Consider the following 23,442-nt stretch of genomic DNA (forward strand, 5'->3'; position numbering starts at 1 on the left):
AATAATGCAGATGTGGCAACACACACAACTAGCTGCCAACCTTTACCAGTCTATACCTCACTTAATCAGTTCCCTGCCCTTTGAAGGGCCTCTTGCAAAGGTACATCTGGGCCCTTCCAGCTACCAGTGGAACATAGCTAGGACCCTGCCAAAGTCATGGTCCTTTTTGGTCAATGTCATAGTCCTAGGATTTTAAAAAATCATTAATTTCACGACTGTAGCTATTTAAAGCTGGAATTACCCAGTGTTGTAAGCGTAGGGGTTCTGACTCCTAAAAGAGTTATGGGCAGGTCTCAAGTTTCCTGTAGAGAGGGGTTTCGGCACTACTACGCTTACTTCTGTGCTGCTGGTGGTGGTGGCGCTGCCTTCAGAGCTGGGCAGCTGGAGAGTGGCAGCTGCTGAACGGGAGATCAGGTCTGAAGGCAGCATTGCCACCAGCACCTGAGCAGGAGTAAGGATGGCATGGCATGGTAGGGCCACCCTTTCTTCTGCACTGTGGCTGGGCCCTCAGTCAGCAACTGCCACTCTCAGGCCTCCCAGATCTGAAGGCAGCGGCACAGAAGTAAGGGTGGCATGCTATGGACATGGGAACTGACAGCAAGGCTGGGCCCCTAAGAAAGGTGTGGAGGGACCTAGCTCCACATTTCCAGAAGGGGCGGGGCCTTAGGCAGAAGGGGCAGAGCTGGGGCAGCCAGTCTTCAGTGCACTGCACCAGCCTCTCCCCCTCCCACTTTGAGCCACATGGATTGTGCTGTGTGGGGTTTTAGCGCCACCATTGGTGCTGTAGTAGTGGCTGGGAGGCCCGGGCCCTATAGAATCGCTGGGCCCTGGAGCAGCTGTCCCCCCATCAGCGGGCCTTCTGTGCTGCTACTGGCAGGATGTAGCCTTCAAAGCTGGGCACTCGGCCAACAGCTTCCATACTCCAGCCACTGAGCTCTGAAGGGAGCACAGAAATGAGAGAGGTAATACCATCACTGCCCCTCAAATAACCTTGTAACCTTCCTGCAACTCCCTATTGGATCAGGACGCCCAGTTTTAGAAATGCTGGTCTCCCCCATGAAATCTGTATCATATAGGATGAAAGTACACAAAAGACATAGTTTCACGGGGGAGACCAGATTTCATGATCTGTGACATGTTTTTCATGACCGTGAATTTGGTAGGGCCCTACATGTAGTGGTCTAATCTCCTGAAGGCTGCAACATTTTGATCTCAAGTAGATTGTTAGGGTTAGTGTGCAGGTTCCAAGTGATGTTGGTGACTGGGGATCAGACTAGATGACCTAACGGTCCCTTGCGGCCTTAATGACTCTGGGTAATTCCAGACTTCAAAGTGAAGGGGACTGGAAATGAGCCCCACCACATAAGGAAAGGACAGCAGTGAAGGAGAGTGAAAAAGAGCTCCCACAGTTCAATGTTGACACAGTAGCCCTGCGCTTTGTCAGTGTGTCATCCACAGAGAATAAAGAAACGGGTCAAAAACTCAATAGAAATGGCATGTTGCTGACTTTTGATTGCAGAATGTCAGCACACGGACAGAGATTTCTTTTAGTTTTTCCAAATAGAAACAAATACCAGTACATCTTCCATCTCCAAATACACACAGTATCAAGAAAATGGCCTACCTTGTGACAGAAATGCTCTTTCCCTCTATAAAATATATTGGAAGGAGCAAACAGGTCATGCTGGTGGGGGAAGTGTCAATATATATGACAGAAAGTGCAGAATCAAATGAAGTAAAAATTGTAAATGAACCAAACTGTTCCACAGAATCTTTATGGATAGTTCCATACTTTAATAACATGTATATAGAAGTACAGGGATATATTACTGTCCACTTGACCAGGATGGTGATAGTGACTGTGAAATGTTGAGAGAGATTAGAGAGGCTATAAAAATTAAAAAAAAAAACCTCAAAATGAAAAACTATCCCCATTTTGACTGAATACACAACACCTCAGGAGAGGATTCAGAGATACAATTTCTTAACACCTTACATGACTGCTTCTTGGAGCAGTTAGTTCTGGAATGCACAAATGGAGAAGCAATTCTTGATTTGGTCCAAGAGGTAAATATAGCTGGACCGCTGAGAAACACTGACCATAATATAAACAAATTTAACATCCCTGCAGTGGGAAAAACACCACAGCAGCCCAACATTGCGCCATTTAATTTCTGAAAGGGAAACTACACAAAAATGAGGAATGCGGTTAGTTAAACAGAAATTAAGAGGTAAATCCCTGCAAGCTGCATGGAAACTTTTCAAAGACACCAGAATAGAGGCTCTACTTAAATATATACACCACATTAAAAAACACAGTAAGAGAATCAAGAAAATGCCACTGTGGCTTAACAACCAAGTAAAAGAAGCAGAAAGAGACAAAATGGCATTGTTTAAAAAGTGGAAGTTAAATCCTAGCGAGGAAAATAGAAAGGAGCATAAGCTCTTGTCAAATGAAGTGTAAAAATACAATTAGGCAGGCAAAAAAGGAATTTGAAGAACAGCTAGCCAAAAACGCAAAAGTAATAGCAATTTTTTTTAGTACATCAGAAGCTGGAAGATTGCTAAACAACCAGTGGGGCCACTTGGGCTACATCTACACTGCAGCCTTTTGTCAGCAGAGACAATGCAATGCTTTTTGCGGAAGAGATTTTTGCGCAAAAACAAGCAGTGTAGACGGGGCCGTTTGGTGCAAAAAAAACCTTTAGTACAAGATCCCTTATGCCTCAAAAAAGAAGGTATACAGGATCCTGTGCAAAAAATCTTGTGGGCTGCAGTGTAGACGTAGCCTGGACGATCAAGATGCTAACGGGGCACTCAAGGATGATAAGATCATTGTGGAGAAACCAACTGAATTCTTTGCATTGTTCTTCGTGGCTGAGGATGTGAGGGAGATTCCCAAACCTGATCCATACTTTTTAGGTGACAAATCTGAGAAACTGTCCCCGATTGAGGTGTCATTAGAGGTTTTGGAACAAATCGATAAACTAAACATAACAAGTCACCAGGACCAGATGGCATTCAGCTCTGTTTGTCCGATGCTGGCAATGGGCGATAGGGGATGGATGACTTGATGAATACCTTGATGTTCATTCCCTCTGGGTTATCTGGCAATGGCCAATGTTGGAAAACAGGATACTGGGCTACATGGACCTTTGGTCTGATCCAGAGTGGCCGTTCTTATGTTCTGATGGACACTGGTTATACTGAACATTTTGGATATAACAAATGGATCCAACAAATCATTAGTCCTCCTTTACACTCTACTCCAGAGAAGGAGTGTGTCAAAGCCTAGAGCACAAAACTGACAGAAATGTGGGTTGTAATCCCTGCTCTTACAATAAGCACTGTCCAACTTCTGCAAATCACAAAGTATATCTGTTAAATGGTTTATCCCTCTGTAAAATGTGGATAATATTCAATTTACCTCATGGAGTTTTTCTGAGTGTTTGCAATATTAGATAAAAGGTTCTATTAGAAAACCAGATGGATTTTTGTTTTATTTTATTTTGTTTCATTATTCCATGAGTTTGAAACCATTCTATTCAAAATGTCTTACTTAGAAAACTGCCCCAAAATTTAAGTATCAGAGAAAGTTTTGGCACATAACAAAGGCCAAGTGGAGAAACATTTTCATATGTATTAATTTAAATTCAAGAACTAAATTCAATTAATCCATGTTAGCTATTTATTTTTACTTTTCACAAACATTACATGATGCAACTTTACAGACACAAATCCTTGTTGAAAGTTAATTCTGAGATGCAATATTTGCTGAAGGAACATTAGGTATGATACATTCAGGGCTCATCTACATGGCCCTACAGTTTGGACTACAGGCAGTCCCTGGGTTACATGGATCCGACTTACATCAGATCCCTACTTACAAACGGGGTGAGGCAACCCCGCACTAGCTGCTTCCCCCCAGCAGACCAGGGAGACGCGAAGCTAGTGCCCCCCGCCAGCAGACCAGGGAGACGCGGAGCGGCTTTTCTCAGCAGACACCTCAGCTTGAGAATAAAGGACTGAAGGAAGTGAGGTGTGAGAGAATAAAACTGAGCTCTGGAGAAATGTTTGGCTAGTGTTTCCCCTACAATATGTACCAGTTCCGACTTACATACAAATTCAACTTAAGAACAAACCTACAGTCCCTATCTTGTACGTAACCCGGGGACTGCCTGTATAGGGACATGAACAGCATGGCACATGTGCTGCGAGCATGAATGAAAAGGTTCCTAGTTCTCATGAATGTTGTCCTGTTTGAAGAGGACTATATATTAATGCAAACTAGGAACCTTTCAGTTCGTGCCTGCAGCATCCCCAGAGAGGAATTCACACTGCTATTCAAACCCCTGAAGTCTGAACTGCAGTGTAGCCTACAGTTAACGTAAATCATAACGGTTGAAATTCAAGATGTGTCTTTTACTTATATAAAAATCAACCAATCAGGATCAGAAATAGTACAAATCATCCAGTCAGGGAATGGGCCATGACTTTTGTGAATGAGCCTGAGGTGTTCCTTCTAAGGGTAGAGAACTTCTGAACCATCACCCCTCCCTAGGCTCATAGGTAACTAGCACAGTCTAGTCTCCAAACTGTACTAGTTAGGAACAAGTAGACACTGGATATAGCATACCATGCTGTATTTCCTGTAATTTGAAATGCTCTCTTCAGTTCCTTTTAGGAAACTGAGTATACAGGCAGTCCCCGGGTTACATGGATCCGACTTACATCGGATCCCTACTTACAAACGGGGTGAGGCAACCCCGCACTAGCTGCTTCCCCCCCAGCAGACCAGAGAGACGCGAAGCTAGCGCCCCCCCCCAGCAGACCAGGGAGACGCAGAGCAGCTTTTCTCAGCAGACACCTCAGCTTGAGAATAAAGGACTGAGGGAAGTGAGGTGTGGGAGAATAAAACTGAGCTCTGGAGAAATGTTTGGCTAGAGTTTCCCCTACAATATGTACCAGTTCTGACTTACATACAAATTCAACTTAAGAACAAACCTACAGTCCCTATCTTGTACGTAACCCGGGGACTGCCTGTAATTTCTTTTTTTGCTATTGACCTTTTGTTTTCCTGACCAAGACAATAACACTTCCCGGGGACATTTTTTGCAAGGTTAACAAGTCTTTGTGCAAATACAGAGATGAACCTACTTTGAATTATCTCATCTGTTCACACTCCAATAGATCTGTAAATCTGATGGAAACAAATCAAAACTGGTATGTTGGAATAGGGAATTGTGATTCCTAGGAAACATGAAAGGCTGACAAAACCAGAAAGAGACACAGTGACATTAAATATTCACCACCCTGTGGGGCTCTTGTGTTGTTAATACACTCAAGTAATAGGAGTTACAAATGTGTATGAGCAACAGATAGACTCCAGGGTGCAGAGACTGCAATTAAGCATTCATATTCACCAAGAGGAGTCACCATTGCTACATTGTGTTGACTCTTAAATGAGATATATCGTGTGTTCAATAGAGCACTCTGGTTTCATCAGTAGGCATGGAAGAACTAACATCCATAGCAAAGTAAGGCCATCACAGTTTTTTCTCTTAAGTTCTTGGCTCACTTAGGAATGGTTTAATAACTTCTATTAACATTAACTGAAGTTGCACTTGCCTAAGGATCCACAGCTAATTTCTATTACATGCATAGTTATTAGAGAAATGTACAAGAAAACCACAGAGAAGATTTAATGTCTTCAATAAGTGTTTTCACAAAGGTAGCTCTAAGAATTGTATTTACACATTGCAAGTCCCCCGTTTTTGCTGAAATATGGCCTTTATATCATTTTGCAGTGTTAGATAACATGGAACATACTCTCTGAAAGGGCAGTAAATTTCAGTGCAGATTACAAAAGAATTTTTATCTCTGGATAACTGAGTTGCAAATTAGCGGTTTGCACAGAAGCATACTGTAAAGCATAAAGCTGCAGTGAATAATGGACCATATCTAGAGTTTTCATAAACAGCAGAGATCTTACATGGGCCTCGGGAAAAAAGAAAGGCAACCAGCTCTAGTGCCTTCTCTTGCTTTAGAAATATTCCATTAGCAAACCAATATAATCATGAGTGCCCTAATTCTCAGAGGACTGAGTAAAATTCAATTTAAAAAATGAAGAATATGATTCTGCTTTTTCTTCAAAGATGTAACTTTATAGCTCAAAGCTCTATTCTTGGTCTTTATCATTAAAGATAACTAGCCTGATGCACTTTTCCTTCCCTAGCATTTGTGTTGTTTTATTTTTTATTAACTCTTTTGTAATACCTGTTAGTGCTGTAAAGGGAACTTCACAATTAAAGTAATTATTGGCCTTGATTTTTGTTCTCTAAGGAGAGCTGTTTTTGTAGGAGCATAGTGGAAGGATAGGGAAATATATCTCGAACACTGCAGTCAATTGTGCCTCAGAGCACATCCACTTAGATTGCTTTTCTTTAATACTGCTGCCAATTTCATTCACAAGCGTATGAAAAAAAGGTCATGACATTTAGAACAACAGTACTCTGGGAATTAAATGTTCCTTTACATTTTTAATTTCTGAAAGTAATTTATTGTGGAATAATATTTGAATATGATTGAATGAATGTGTAAAGCTTAATGCCAACTACATTTAAATTGAAGTTTGAAAGCACATATATGTAACCCTGATGTACAATAGGTATAGAAAAGTTTGTGCAATAATCAAGAAACCGCATTCCCATTTTGCTGGAAGTCTTTGTGCTGTAATTCCCTTTAGTATTTTTCCATTGACATTCCTGTGTGAGGCTCTTTTACTATTTTTCCTTATCAATATCGTAATTCAATGGATTTCACTAACTTGGTTTCTAATAAGGAATGGTTATCAATTATTATCTGTCAATATAATTCTTTTATACGAGTCCAACGCTTGAAACCTCATTAGGAAAAAAAAGGCATTTATCTGAGAATCTTTCTGCTGTTTATATCAGCATAGCAGGATAATGCTAATTATATAATTGTACGGCATGAGGAAAACTAAAGCATTCATCTTTCATACATGACTTCATATAGCACTTCCTTCACATAAAAGAAAGCCAATGTCCAGAGAAAGTCAGGGACAACAACTTCATGCTCAGACTGAAGATGGGAGAATACAACAGGCACTACTAACCTTAACCTCAAACTCAGGCTGCATCTTTTTACTGAAAGTTTGAAATACTACAGTTAACAAAAGAAAACCATCTGTTTTATCCTCTAATGATTCGGTGACTGGAGATGCTTCATGATACTCAGCTGTTCTATCGATCATGATCAGATATGTCTCATGGGCAGCATTCCCTCTATTTTTTTTCCATTGGAATAAAATTTGTTATGTGCACTGAGACACATGTGGATGTACCACCAGTAGAAACACATGCTGCCTTCTGGGGGCATTGCTAATCAGCTTGGCAGCATTTGAATCTCTCAGGGGGGGGGGGAGGTGCTCAGCTTACAGGGAACATTGCTCATGGGTATTAGCTTGACTAGAACTCAGAGAATATTACTGCAAAAGTTCAGGGGCTTACCACTTGAGCTAATGGAGAATGCCCCTGAAATGTACAAAGGCTAAGGCTTTTCTCTTCTGAAGTCAGCCATTAAGAGCTCAATAGGATCACATAAGCCGGAGCAGATCTGACTGATATCCATGCAGAGAATGACTCACTTACTACAGACTTCATAACCCACCCCGGTATACAGCTAAAACTGTGCATCTACACTGCACCCTAAGCTTGAAATAAGCTACATAATTTGAGCTACACAAACTGCGTATCTTATTTCAAGTGTATGTCGAACTAGCTTATTTCGTAATTTGGCACTGCCTACACAGCACCAAGTTTTGAAATAAACTGCAATTCCGAAATGTCCATTAATCCTTGTGGAACGAGGTTTACACGGATGTCAGAATAGCGAGCCTGTTATTTCTAAAGCTCTTTTGAAATAACGGGCCCGCTGTCAAGATGTGGAATAACTATTTTGGGATACCAGAAGTATCCCGAAATAACACCACAGTGTAGATGTACCCAAAGTAGGCTTAACTGATACCGACATTTATGTTTATTCCCAGGCTTGAGCAGAAACATTCTTGCGGGCTCCTCCTTGTTAAAAAAATTGATATCACACAAATGATGAGCTGAAGGTTTCCTTACCCTCAATGGGCCAAAGTCAGAGGTCATGTGTAAGAATACGGGTGAATCCAAGGATATCTTAATTGGTGTAATAAACACATTGAAGGGTCTTCAGGAAAATTTAAGTTACACCACTTTAGACTATCCCTTTGATTTTGGTCATTTCGTGTGAACCTGCACCTCTTACCAAGCCATGGAGGTTTGCCCACTAACACCACGATTCAGTTTGGCTCTTTGAGTTTGTAAGTGTAACCCAGAGACACTGAGACCACTGACAAGGGACAGCACGAGGCCAGATTGTGCAGCTGTCTGCTGGTGAGACAGTGAAGATCCGTGCATGGAGTGGCTGCAGAATCAGAAGGCTAGGCCTGTAAAGACAAACACTCAAAGCAGCTATGACGTACACTACATCTCCTAAAAGGTAGCTTCTACTAACTAATTTTCACAGCTCCTATTGCTTTTAGAAGAAAACATCTGTTTCATCTGCTACCCAAAAGATAGGGGGATAAGGTCCTGGTTGTCTGGGGCTTTGTCTACACTGCAGGGCTTGTGCACAAGAAGCCTTTTGCAGAAGAGTCCTTGTGCAAAAACTTCTTGTGCAAAAGTGCGTCCAGACCCCGAAGTCATCGTTTTTGCAATTCACTTTTGTACAAGAGAGAGTCCACACTGCATGGACGCTCTTGCGCAAGGAAGCTCTGATTGCCATTCACAGAATGGCCATAAGAGCATCTGTGCTTTTTTGGATAGGCTCTCTTTGTGCAAGAAACCCCTGTGGAGAGTTCACACGTGCCTTTTTGCGCAAGAGCTGTAGCACAAAAAGGAGTTATGCCTTGTAGAAGGAGGTATACCTACACCGCAAAAAGCCCTCTGTTCTGTTGATTGACTGGAGATTTTCTTACTGCGGGTTTTTGTGCAAAAACGTCCTTTTTTGTGCAAAAACCTTGTAGTGTAGACATTGCCAAAAAGTACAGTATAATCTTTCATTCAAATTATGGTGCCAGTGGTGAATCTCATGATATTCCATCTGTATCGATTACTGGAGCACCCTTTCCCGCTTTTCAGTACCTGGATTTTTGAAGGAATATGCACAGGGCACGCCTACAACAACACACAGCTGCTCAGTAGCTCAGTGCTTCAGTAAATTATATACATTTACATAGAAAAACTGATTTCCACCTTGGGTATGTCTACACTACCGCGTTATTTTGAACTATCTTATTTTGAAATAGTTTATTTCGAAATAACATGTCTAGATACAAAATGCATTTTGAAATAGCATTTTGCTATTTTGAAATAGCGCGTCCACAGTGATAGAACGCTGAATTGCACTTAAGGCCAGCCGGAACTGGTTCTGGCAGGGCATCAGGTCAGGAGTTAGCCTCAGGCAGCAGCCACACAAGGTATCTGAGACCTGTGCTTAAAGGGACGAGCCCCCCCCCGGACAGCCGGTTCTAAGGTTTCCCTGCTTGCTTGCCTACCTCACTGAGGGACAGCAAAGCATTTTTTCTCTGTGCTCTGCTTGCCCTCACTCAGGATACCACAGCACTTTGCAGCATGGAGCCGGAGCCACCACTGAGCACTTTGGTGCTTCTCCTGGATGTGTTGCTGCAAGCCTGGCAGCATATTCTACAGGCAGTAACAGTCTCCCTGGTGTGCCCCACTGGGGGCTTGTGCCTCATTCCTCCCTCATGGCCTTCCACTTACCCCTCCCTAACCTCCCTTCCTGCTGTACATTAAAAGACACATGTGTTCATTACAACAAAGCCTCTTTATTGAACAAAACTGGGGTGGGGTGGGGGGAATGAAACTGAGGTGAGACTGGGGAAAGAAGGTGGGAGAGGGGAGGAGGGAGGGTGGGAGAGGGAAGGGGGAAAACTGGGAGGAGGGAGCTGGTAGGGGGAGGCAAGGGGAGGAGGAGCTCAGGGTTGGGGGTCTCGCCGGCCCAACTGTCTCCCAGCACGGTGGGTGCGGGGGCCTCGGCATCCCTGGGCATGTGGGGAGGAAGAAGCGGGAGGGGGAGAAGGAGTGGGAGGAGGAGCGGTAGCTGGGGAGTCAGCAGGGGCTGGAGCAGCAGGAGGCAGCAAGCTCTGCCCAAGGGTTGATGACTACCACGGGGGCACGATCTGTCCTGCCCCCCAGGTGCGGTCCATGGCATCAAAATAGGGGCAGGGGTCTGGGTCTGCCCCTTGTTGGGAGCCGCCCCCTGTGACCCTGGCATACACCTGCCACAGCTCCTTTATTTTCATGTGAACCTGCTCCTGGGTTCGCATATGGCCTTTGGTGGCCAGCTGGCAGCCAATCGCCCATAGACAGTTGCGTTCCTCCATTTAGTGCGGAGATCATGGACGTTGGAGGCATCCCCCCAAACCTGAATTAGTTCCCTGATCTCCGCACTGGACCAGGTAGGTGCCTGCCTTTTCCAGCCCCTGGCAGGCTCCTGGGAGCTAGCAGACTGGTCCTGGAGGGCTGGCTGGCACTGGCTGCCTGGCTCATGCTGGGTCAGGTGCAGAGACTGCTGGCTCTGGGCTGGCAAAAGTCTACCCCTTTAAGGGCTCCGGGGGAGGAGGGGAAGAGAGGGAGAGGAGTTTTCTTGGTTGTGCCCAGAGTAGCCACCAGGGCATCCTGGGAAGGGCTGGAGGCCCCCTATTTCGAAATTGGTGCTATTCCTTGTGGAATGAGGTTTACCAATTTCGAAATAAGCCCTCCGTTATTTTTATTTAATTTCGAAAAAGCAGTTTGGCTGTGTAGACGCTGGTAAAGTTATTTCAAAATAATGGCTGTTATTTCAAAATAATTTTCCTGTGTAGACATACCCCTTCTGTGCCCACACAAACCAGCACATGCAGATGCTGCAAAACAGGCACTAACATCTTCCAGTAATCTGCTTAGGAGCAGTTTCTTTGCATATATTGTGTATGCAGGAGGAGACTATCTGTGCACTTTAGTACACATGTTCATATCTACATACTGGTTTCATTTCCCATGTGGCCATTCCCTCTCCCCAATAATGTCAACTTGCAGAATGCTCTCTCCATGCATTTCTGGGTGGGGGCAGAATCTAGGCCAGGGTTTGGCAATAAGCCGCCCACGGACTGGCTGTGGTTTTCCAGGTTTAGCCCCTAGAGGGCTGCCAGCACTTCATGGAGGTTAGGTTCATCCATGGCTATTAGCCAGGATGGGCAGGAATGGTGTCCCTAGCCTCTGTTTATCAGAGGGTGGACATGGGTGACAGGAGAGGAATCACTTGATGATTCCCTGTTCCGTTCACTCCCTCTGGGGCATCTGGCATTGGCCACTGTCGGCAGGCAGGACACTGGGCTAGATGGACCTTTGGTCTGACCCAGTATGGCTCTTATATTCTTATTTACCTGCACATCTGTGGCCAACGGGAGCTACAAGTGGCCGGACCCATGGAGGTATAAGTAAATAAAGCACCGGCAGCCTGTCAGAGGCTAAATCTGGTGGATCACCTCCAGCTTATTGTGCACCCTAGATCTGGGCTGTCTCCAGTTCACCAGCATGCCTGTTGTCAACCAGAATTTGGCCCCTGGAAGCAGCAGTCAGAAAAGTGGCTGTGTAGCTCATGCCAGCCCTAAAGTTAATGCTTTGCATGTGGAGTTAAAAAGTTTGAAAGACAAGCAAAACAATAGTCTAGAGTGCAGAATACATGCATTCTATCAAATCCGATTCATCAAGATAACGGTTATTAGAATTTTTTCTGTTGTCTGAATGAAATTGTAAGCTTAAAATGTCTCTGATGATTTATTAATCTGATACTATATCTGATAAGGGCAAAGGAGAGGTCATTTAGGGAGCAGATTATTAGAAGAAAAGTGTGTGTGTCTGTGAATGAGAAAGACAGACAATATGAATTTATCTGTGAGTATTCTATAAAAATAATGCAGGCCACATAAAGCAATACTGAAATTATTCATTGTATCACAGAATCTCACCAGTTAAAATGTTTCATTTAAGTTTGATCACTGTGCAGAAAAAATATTGATGCCTTCCAAAAGAGGGAATAGGCTGAGTTTTCAAAATGTTAGCTGAGGAACGATGCTTCATTGATAAATCTTTCCAGAGCAGACATTAAATATGTGATATTAAGTTTACTTTGTGTTATTGGAGGAATTTTCAGACATAAATAAAAACTGCAGCAATATGAGTATTGCTAAACAAAGCAGTCTCAGTACAAGTTATTTTGGTCTTATGCGGCAAATCCTTCAGTCTCCATGGAAGGAAAACTTGCACTGATTTCAAATTGAGTTTTGTCTGCAGAAAGGAAAGTACTGCAGGAGTTGGTCTTTTGTGTTGAGTTGAATAAATATCAGGGGTACCCGTACAGTGCAAGTTACGGCTATAGGCGTCAGGACCGCGATTCCACACAACTTCAAGCCTATGAATAGTCTTAATGGGAATGCTCTGGTGCATTTAAGCATGTTGGTAACTTTCAGCAGGATCAGTGCTTGAGTGTGAAATTCCCACTACTGCCTAACACCTGCACACCTTAATCTGAGGCTTCTGTTGCAAGGAAGCCCTCATGTTGGTCCTCTACATTGGCTTTTCAGCAGCTTAGGCCTTGTCTACACTACCGAGGTAAATCCAGTTAAATTATGCTACTCTGGTTCCATGAATAATGTAGCTGGAGTCAGTGTGGCTTAGGTCAATTCACCAAAGCGTCTACACTGTAGACACAGGCAATGCTCTCTCATTGACTTATCTTATTCTTTTCATTTCAGTAGAGTACTGGAATGGACTAGAGAACAGGGTACAAGGCCTTTGTGTGAAAATAGGTGGCAATTCCTACCAGCTAGGTGCCTGCATTATAATCAGCACCCTTGTTAGCAATCTCAGCTGACATGTCAGAGGATGGAAAGACTACAGAGGTCTTCTTTAACTGTACTTTGGTTCTTAACATTTTCCACAATGACTATGACTGGTGCAGCTCCACAATGGGGAACCATCTTATAGACAGGATGCCAGCTATGTTGGTCTTTTCAGCAGTGTCTCGTCTAATCTTCTAAGGAGGATTAGACAACAGTGTAATTAAAATGCTAATGGGCACCTGGAGCCCTGCTGTTGTTGCTATGCCCAGGGGAGCGGCACCATTAAGAAAAAAGGTCCAGCAGACTCGCCGCCAGACAGAAAGCTCTTTGTGATCTCTCTCTCCAGAAGAGGATTGAAGCACTCTGGCAGGGCATAGGATTGCCAAGTGTCCAGTTTTTTACTGAAAAAGGACTGTGGTGGCTCTCATCAGCACTGCTGAGCACGCCATTAAAAGCCCAACTGGCACAGGGCTGGCCAGCTTCTTCCCTGACTCTGCACGGCTGCTGGGAAGTGGCCCACATGTCCCTCTGGCTCCTAGGTGTAGGGGCAGTCGTGGGAGCACTGCACACTGACGTCACCCTGAGTGCCGGCTCTGCAGCTCCCATGGCCAGAACAGTGTGAATTCTTTTCATGATGGACTATTCCTAGAAGGTTCAAGACTGATGCGGAGGGAGGAATTAGCGTATGAAATGCTCAGGTCTATGCACCGATCTCCTGGCAAGAGCCAGATGGAAAAGCCATCCATGTGGGAACCCTTGCCTTTACCTTTTTCTTTATATCCATTCAGCATCAGTCTGCTACTGTCCTGTCAGCCAGCCACATCCTCAAATACTCATGTCTGTGTTTCTTAAGGCCTCCTTACTTGAATCTGTCACATAGCCCATTCAGGGACTGGCCCTAGTTGTGTAAGGAAAATACCCGCATTTGAGAACAATAAAGCGTCTCATAATTTCTTCATTTTGTATATTCTATGATAAGAATATTGCCAGGCCAGCTGCCTCTCAAGTGACCCCTTTTAGCCTGATATTGCTCTGCAGCCGCTCTGACTCAGTTTCCCCACTTTTCAGGGCTACTTCAATCAAACTACCAAACAATTCTTCTCTGGGCTGCACACCTCTCCTTGGGGACAGATATATTAATCTAGCAAAATTATTTCCAAAATAAAGACGTCAAAAATCCTTCCCGAGGCCAGTCTCTTCTCTGCTTGGCATTCCTCATGTGTAACCCTTTCCCAATAGACACAGGGCTCCCTGATGGAGGCTACCCACTGCCAACAGGCTCTGTAGTGTCTCTCTCCAGAGGCGTCAACAGCCTTGCTGGGCCCCTGGGCAAGGTGGGAGGGGAGCCTGGCTCTGTGCTCCTGCAAGGGGCAGGGCCTCAGGTTAAAGGGGCCGGGTCATGGCAGCCAGTCCTCAGCAAAGCCCGGGCCGCCATGCACCCCTCCCCCACCCAGTCCTCAAAACCACCCATAGAATGCAGTGCCACACTCCAGCGGCAATTTTAAGGGCCAGAGCTCCAGCTGCCGCTGTCACAGCAGTGGCAGTGGATGTTGGGAGCCCTGAGCCCTTTTGAATTGTCAGGTCCTGGGGGAGTTACTCCCTTCCCCTCCACCGTCGCCAGGTCTGTTTTTCTGCCTGAGCATCTCCATCTGTGCAGCTTCCCGCTGTTCTTTATAGGAGAATCTGTGTCTCCATACACATTCGGTTCTAGTAACGAAATCCCACACCCCATACAAGCTAATAGTAAGGAGCTCATGGCACCAAGCCTCTGGCACTTTAGTGGCAGGCCACCCCAGCATGTGAATCGAGGTGTTTGCTTTAAGCCTTTAGTGTTTTCTACTCAAAATAAATAATAATTGTTAATCACAATTACTCAGAGCACAGTTATTCTCTGACACCCTCTCTAAAGTGGGTTCCAGGTTCACTGCAGTGAAGATGTCTGAGAATTCAACAAGAAAGCACTTTAAATGCAGAAAATGATTTGCCATCCAGTAGCTGACAAGGTGAGTTTCTTAATGCTTCCTGAAACAAAGTGGCAGAAACAAAATACCTCAAGGTTTCTAAGAACAAGCAGTCCCAGTAAATCACTTAACATGGCATTCAACAGCTGAACTCACCCGTCTTCTCCGCCTTGTGTTTTGGACTTTCTTGTCCTGGAAGGCATGGGCAGGGCCCCTCACATCGCGCTGCGATAGTTTTGGCAGACGTACAGGCATGAAACTCCAACTTGCACTGCAATTGCAAGAACATAGGAATGCACTGCGGGTTAGCACAAAATGTAGATGCAGGGCAAACATGAAATCACACACTTAGCCATACTAATATTTGTTAGATTAAAAAATTCATCCTCTCCTAAAGGTGTTCAGATTTTTAATTAATAATAATAATAAAACCTACTTCTTACATAGTGCTTGTCATCAGCAAAGTATCATTATCCCCATTTTAATAGATGAGGAAACTGAGGCATGATGTGACTTATCCATGGTCATGCGCCAGTGCAATGGCAGAGCTGAGAGCAGCCCTCACATCTTCATAGAACCAGTCACTGCTTTATCCAATATGTATCACTGCCACTCTTCAAATATGAAGTTCAAATTTAAAAATCAAGCCAGTCTCTGTGGCCTGTTTATCTCAAACTGCTACAGATAATATCACTCATACCACAGTACACATTAATGGCCTGGTCTTGTCAGGTGCTGACTCCTCTCAACTTCCAATTAAATTAATCGGTCTCACTGAATCCATGGCAAAATTTTACTCCATTCAGTGGTGGGGGCAAAGGGAGTTGAGAGCATTCAGCTCTTTGCGTCATATATGGGTGCGTCTACACTGCATCATAACTTGAAATAAGACACACAATTGGAGCTACGCAAATTGCGTATCTTATTTCGATGCTATTTCAAAATAGTTTATTTCATCATTTGATACTGTCTACACAGTGCCAAATTTCAAAATAAAGCACTATTCCGAAACGTTCCTTCCTCCTCATGGAATGAGGTTTACAGGGACATCGGAATAGCGAGCCCAAAATAATGGGTTTGCTGTGTAGACACGGGATAGCTATTTCGGGATACTCCGGTATCCTGAAATAGCGTCGCAATGTAGATGTACCTTTAGAGACCAGTCCCTAACCAGCATGAACAGCTCTTCAATGTGCAGCCTTCAGTAGGACTTCTCTTACAAGAAAGTTTTAATTGTTCATGCAAAATATATCTATTGGCTAGATTATAAGTTGCCTGAACAACTGTGTAAAGTCACTCCCCATAAAAACAGAATAACCACTGAGAAATGCAGCCAAGCCCAGAAATATAATAAGGCCACTAACCAATTATTACGAATTAAAATAGGTCCTGCTGAAAGAAGGTAAGTAAATTGGAGGGAATTTTCCCATCCCCTTAGTCTGAGCAAACAGATGAGTTTTACAGCATGTCTTGAAAATCAGGAGATTCCAGATTGTTAGAACAACGGGGAAATGTTGTACCCAAATGGAAGCAACGAAGGAAAACTATTGTTTAAAAAAATGTGCTAACAAGAAATGCAGGTACATATACATAATGTACTTATTGTTCATTGCCTTTACTGTTAGAATGACATATATTGTATCACTGATTCCCATTTAACAAAGAGTGTATTTTCAATTGTTGTTCCTCCGCAGCTATAGTGTCAGAGACCTTTTCCGCATATTGAACATTACAACAATAAAAAGAGCTGATCTGACAAGGTGCCAGATAAGGTCTTAGTACTTGACACTGCAATTGTTGGTGTGAGGGCTGACCCACAACTGAAATGCTACATGTGATAAAAGAACACTGATTTTTATTAGAGATTCTTATTTTTTTCCTCATTTTTTTTAGTGTAGGTCAACGTATTTAGAACCCAGCTGCAGTGACATGGTACATTTTTGAAATGCATAAATTGATTAAAAGGTTGAAAGATCAGTCTGTAATGTTACCCCATCAAAATTCAGTGGAGAAACATCACTTCTGCAGTAAAACCCACTGAACAAAATGACAGAATCTTTTATTATATTGGTACAATAGAAGCAAAGCAAATGGAATAGGATGTTGTTACAAGATAAATGCCTTCTACTTTGAAAATTCTGTAAATATCTTGGCTTTGGCTCTGTTTATTTTTTGTTGAAAGGGCTCAGCTTTGCCCAGGCTTTAATCTAGCAGCAGGAGACTATTATCCTGTGACTACACCCCATTCCATCAACATTATCTCCCAGGCCCATTTTGAACTTCAATGCATCCTGGTGGTTGTATGCTCTGTATGATGTTCTGCCCTTCTGATTTAGAGAATGCATAGACATGTGTATACACATGTGGCTTATCTTAGCTTTATAATACTTATTCCATGTATGGCTATGGGGAATGTAAGTACATATTTTGCACCTTTATGGAAAAGGCATAAACACAATGATGTTTTTATGCCAAATGCAAAACATATGCATTAAAAAGTGACAGACAAGGAAAGGGGAATGTTCCACAATTAAACTGTTCAGGAAGTGAAGGCCTTCTCTGTACAGCCTGTTCTTCATATTCAAGAGATGTTATTGAGAATACAACAATTCATTTTTCTAGAGCTGAAGTTCCCGATGTCTTAGCCCTTTACAGACCAATTAATTATCTGTTTTATTAGGTAGAGTAAATGCAAATGATGTATCAAAGCAATAACAATTATAATTCTAATATTTATCCTTAAGATGGTAAGACCAATTTCAAACTCATTATCACAATCTGTTAAGAAAGAAAGATAGATTGGTTTCAGGAAACTGTAAGGCTATGTTTTCATGGCTTTCCTTTCTACTGATAAAACAAAACCAAAACAACCAGCAACAAAAAAATGCCAACTCAAAAGCTCATTGAGGAAACTGGAATCCGATTAAAACAGAGAAATTCTAGGATAAGAATGTACAAGGATAAGAATGAGGTCGCTGAAGGGAATGATTCTACAAACACACATTCGAGTAACCTCATGCTCATGAGTAGGCCCATTCTCATGCTACTTGTTTCAAGTTAAGACTAGCCCAATTCTAAAGATTAAGTTAAACCGATGCCAAAGACAGAATAACGTAATTCAGGACACAGCTATGCCAGTCTCTTTAAACATTTCCATTTCCTTAAAAAAACAAATGGAGATGGCTTCTTTTCCCTAGAGTGTCCTGTTGCCTTAATCACAGAATCTTAGGACATGAAGGGAACTCAAGAGATCACCAAATCCAGCCCCCTGCACTCATCGTTAGACTAAGTATTAGCCGTAGATCATCCCTTACAGGTGTGTCTAACCTGCTCTTAAACATTTTCAATGATGGGGTTTTAGCAACCTCCCTAGGTGATTTAATTCAGTGGTTAACTAATTTGAGAGAAATTTTTTCCTAAAGTCCAACTTAAACCTCCGCTGCTGCCATTTATGAGCATTGTTTCTTGTCTTATCATTAGAGGTTAATGAGAACAATTGTTCTCACTCTTCCTTGTAATAACTTTTTATTGTAACCACCTTTTAACTTGAAAACTGTTATCATGTCTCCTCCCAGGCTTCCCTTTTCCAGAATAAACAAACCCAATTTTTTTCAAACTTCCCTCATATGTCATGGTTTCTAGACCTTTAATCATTTTTGTTGTGCTTCTCCGGATTTTTTTTCCAATTTGTCCACATTTTTCCTGAAATGTGGTACCCACAACTGGACACAATACTCCAGACAAGGCCATATCAACAGAAGAATTACCCCTCTTCCCCCCTCTCCTCACACAGCAAATACTGACAAAGTTATCAATACAACCGGTCCCCGAGTTATGAACGCATCAATTTACGACCGTTCGTATTTACGAACAACCTCCTATAGAGCCAGAACTTGAGTTACGAACGAAATCTGCACTTATGAACAGCATGGCTGTACGTCAGTGAATGTAATCTGACTTACGAACAGATTGATTTATGACCTAGTGTTTGGTACGTAATTCGTTCGTAAGTCAGGGATTGGCTGTACATGGAAGAGGCTGTTCCTGAGAGACTGATTCATAGATCTTAAAGGCTAGACTGGACCATTCTAGTCATTTACTCTAGTTTCTGTATAACACAGACAAGAGAACTTAATGCAGAAATATCATAAGTGATTCTACCACTCCTTCCTCATGTTGAGTGGTAACTTAATGTGAGTATTTTCCCATTGCTTTAAAAGCACTGTTTAAGATGAGCACAGGGGGCACATAATTGGGCCCTGCATTTGTCTGAAGTTCTTCTATGTTTTCTATTACTGGTGGTTGTGATTTTCCTCTGGTGTAGCTCACTGGCCGTGCAAGACACTTGTGCTTCTTCATGAACGGAGCTACATTTGTCTAAAATGATCCCTAAGGACAAGCTAAATGTTCCTAAATTGTTTTTACTGCAAATGGAAATCAGCTCTATTTTTGGTTGCTAAATGTACATTGATATCAATAACTTAAATGAGGGGGGAAAGGGTGGAATTTATTCATGGAAAATTCATAAATTAATTTATTCACTCAGTTATGGGAAATTATTGCAAAACAGTATTTTGGCTAAAGCGTTCTCCTGAGAATTTGCTACCCTGCTTGAGAAATGATTTCATTTTTATTGTCAGCAAACCGACAGCAATGTGTTTTGCATAACATTCATATTTTGTGGGGGGGAAATAAAACAGCTGCATAATATTTATTCTCTGCTATTTTTTCCCTGCTGTTGTCTGCAGGTCTCCAGCCTGCTGCCTGCTACCAGGAGAAGCCACTGGACACTTTCTTGGAATGTAAATTGAGTAGAATCTCTCTCTAATTTGGCTTTGGACTTTTGGAGGCCAGATTCTGGTCTCATTTGTACCGAGGTAAACACCATTGAAGTCAAACGTTATTCAGATCTCATTTTTGCTGGTGTAAATCTGACTAGCTGTATTGTATTCAGTGATGTTGCTCTAGATTTACCTAGGTGTAATGAGATCAGAATTTCATCCCAGAAACAAGCTTCAGTGGAGAACAGCAGTAAGGGAGAGTTGCTGAGTCACTTGTACACGCTGTTGGGAATATTCTAGCTGTCTTGGAGTATATGTTATGTGATGGTTGTGTTATATCAAGGGCTTTTTAAAAACAATTTTTGAAATATAACACTGTGAAAGGGAAAATACTCACTTTGAAACCTCACATGCTTATGCCATGCACTGAAATACGCATTCTAAATGAGAGGATATGAGTAAGTGGAAGCTTTGGGTGGAGCAGAAAAGAGATGATCCATATCAACAGAGAAAGCTGCCATAAACTGAGGTGCAGGAAGTAAGGATGTAGGGGGTGGGTGTGCTGCAGCCCTCTCATGTTTTGGGCACCCTCCAGCCCTGTGCTCCTGCCTCCAGCCCTATACCCCTGCTTATGGTTGCCAGGTGTCTGGTATTGACCCGGACAGACAGGTATTTTCACCTCCTGTCTGGTAAAAAAATTCAGAAAATGCCGGACACCTAAAATGTCTGGTATTTTCTGATTTTTTTCCTGGCCAGGAGGCAAAAATCCCTGGTGCTTACCTGGCTCTGCAGGGGAGCTGTCTGGCCTGGAGCAGGAAGACAAGATGGCAGATGGCTGCCAGCGGCCTGTTAGGGACAAAAGCCTCAAAAGCATTTCTTAAAGGGACCACGATGCTTTTGGTTTTTTTTGTTAACTCTCGGGGTCCTTTTTTTTTTTCCTCAACAACTTTGGTCTCCCCCCTTTTTTTTCTCTCAACAGAATTTTTTCCCCAGTGGTTTTTTTTTGGGGGTGATGGTGGTGTGTGTTCGATATTTTTGATTAAACCATCTGGCAACCTTACCCCTGCTGCCTGGGGGTCCCAGTTGCCAGGGCCATTGCTGCCCGAGGGCTCCACTGCCAGCCTCAGGTCCCATTCAGCCGCGGGCCCCATGCTCCTGCTGCCCAGGGTCTTGGCTGCTGGCCCAGCTCCTGGAGGCTCTGCCACTGAGCCCCATATATGGGGTTACAGCAGCCAGCCCTAGCTCTAGGTAGTGGTGAGGAGCATGGACAGGGACAAGGGGGGTGAAGCTCAGTACTCCCTCTCCAAAAACGGTTCCAGCACCACTGGCTATGAAGCCTTCAGGGCATTTCTATACTAGGAGATAATTTCAAAATAAGTAACATTGAAATAATAGCTCCCGGAACAACAACATCGAAATAGCGCATCCCTACGAGAGGAGAGCATCAAATCAGCTCAGAATTATTTTGAAACAGCCCGTCCACACTGATTGTGGATTTAGAGCCCCTGGAAGCTCTCTGGGGAGGCACAAGGAGGGTGGGCACTTCCGGTGGCTGCTTGGACAGCTGTGACACATGCTTTCAGGGGCTCCTCTCCACAGCCGCATCTCACATGCCACTCCTCCACTGCCTCCCCCTCGAGGGACACCAAACGGATGCAGTGTGCATAGGGAAAGTTATAGAACTCACCAGAAGTGCCTTCCCGGGGAAGACAGGCTCCAGGGAGAAGAGCAGCTCCTGGCTTGTAGGAATGGTAGCCTGGCTGGCCTGCTCCGCCTCTTTCTCCACAACCCCACCCTTGTGGAGGCTGACAGTGGGCATGTCCTGGTCAGATTCATCTACGATGGTGGGGGTGGTGATACGCCCCCCTCCCAGGAAGGCACTGAGCTGGTCGTAGTAGTGGCACTTGTGAGGCGCCACCCCAGAGCGTCCGCTCTGCTCCCTGGCCTTGTTGTAGGTCTGCCAGAGCTCTTATATTTTCATCCAGACCTGGTCAAGTGTCCAGGTGTGTTCCTTGTTGGCCAGGCTGGCAGCCATCCAGCCGTAGACATCAGCATTGCGGTGCAGAGATCCTGGAGGCTGGTCTCCTCGCCCCAGACCTCGATGAAGTCCAGGATCTCTGCACCAGTCCAGGCCGGCGCTCTCCTGCATCCCTGGCAAGGGGCAGCCGACGATGCTGCGGGAGTGCTGGCAGCTGTGGGGCACTCAGTGGGAGCACTGGGATTGCTCATGGCTCCATCAGTGGATGCTGTTTGGCACGGGGCTTGCCAAGCTGGCCACCTGCCACAACCCTTTCTCCAGCATCCTGCTGCTTTAAGCCCCGCAGGAGAAAAGGAGCAGTGGAGCTGGCAGGTGTGGCCAGAGCAGCCACAAGTGTAGCTGTGAGAGGCCTCTGGAGGCCAATTATTTCGAATTAGCAGTGCCACACTAACTCTCTTTCAAAACAACAATTTCAAAGTAAGCGTTATTCCTCCAGGAAAGCAGGAGTACAGATTTTGAAATAATGGGCTGGATAGTGTGGACACTTCACTTGTTATTTCTAAATAAGGGGGTTATTCGGAAATAACTCCCTAGTGTAGACTAGGGCTTGAAGTCCTAACGCACGGCTTGAATCGCAGATTAAATTTTACGGCGCACCTCATCAAATGACGTTTTTTTAACTAAAATGCTCAAATCTGACTAACAACAGGCCTCAAGCCTAGAACACATGGCATGCTTATTTAATACCTTGCAACTTCTTTCATTCCCACAGAGAATTATTTTAACACACTGTTTTATGGAACATCTTTTGTTCGTTCACAATGTGTCTCTTCTAAACTTCAGATATAAATAAGAAAAGCTCATTATTTTTCCCTTATCTTTTACTGACTGCCTCCCAAAGACAGAAGCTGAAACTTTTGGAAATTACAGTGTAGATATATTTCATCTAGAATTTCTTTATATCAGTGTTTTTCTTCTTTCCTATCTGTCTTAGCAGATAATTAGAATCCATTGGAATTCAGACACCCCTTTAAAAAAAGAGTTGTTTGTTTACACGCATTAAAGCAGTGTCTGTTCTTCCATAGAGATGGTTCCGTCAGCATTTCCATTATAAACCCCCTATATCTGATGTCTCCATCTTGATTGCTGAAGAAAAATAAAGTTGCTATAGGCTGTGTTAGGAATACAATGATGCAGCTGAAAAGCCAAAGATTTTCTTTGTAACCCTTCTGCCAGGCTGAGTTAATAGCAGCAAGGTCCAGGTTCAGTATCTAGGGGTCTCCTCCCAAAAAGGTAATACAACACCGGCTCGAGCCTCCACCCAGTGACCTGAGAAATCTTACATACACCTCTGGGCGTCTCAAAGAGGCAATTCTTCCCCTCTTGCAAGCACAGAGCCTCAGTATAGCAGCAAACCTTTAATAACATGAGGTAACCGACATCAGCATTAACTTGGGAAAACACCACAACTTGGATTCATAGACCAAACATGAGCAAAGACCCACCCCCAGCCACGAATCACCCAAAGTCCCAAAAGTCCAACACCCCAAGAATCTCTTGAGTCCAGCAACCCAAAAGTTACCCAAAGTCCAACATCCCAAAAGTCTCTGCCCCAGGTCAGTGCTGCCCTAGGGTTCAAAAGTCCACCTGGCAGGGTTTTATCATTCCAACTTGGAGAGGGAGGGGATTGATACACCTTATGTGGTCTGCCGATGGCTCCGCCTCTCCGTAGGGTTCTGCTGCTGCCATCAACGTGAGTCACTC

At 43.7% G+C, this 23,442-nt stretch overlaps 1 protein-coding gene across 1 annotated transcript in view; it reads right to left on the reverse strand.

The window, feature by feature from the left end:
* The window catches only part of SPOCK1 (SPARC (osteonectin), cwcv and kazal like domains proteoglycan 1), a 635,081-nt gene that overhangs the window by 120,733 nt on the left and 490,906 nt on the right, over positions 1-23,442 (reverse strand). The window contains exon 6 of the mRNA XM_075900445.2: positions 15,076-15,190. Within this exon, the coding sequence (XP_075756560.1) occupies positions 15,076-15,190 (115 nt within the window). The remainder of the gene's footprint in view (positions 1-15,075; positions 15,191-23,442) is intronic.

The sequence above is a fragment of the Pelodiscus sinensis genome, chromosome 16 (assembly GCF_052426305.1).
Source record: "Pelodiscus sinensis isolate ZL-2025 chromosome 16, ASM5242630v1, whole genome shotgun sequence".
Lineage (NCBI taxonomy): Eukaryota > Metazoa > Chordata > Testudines > Trionychidae > Pelodiscus > Pelodiscus sinensis.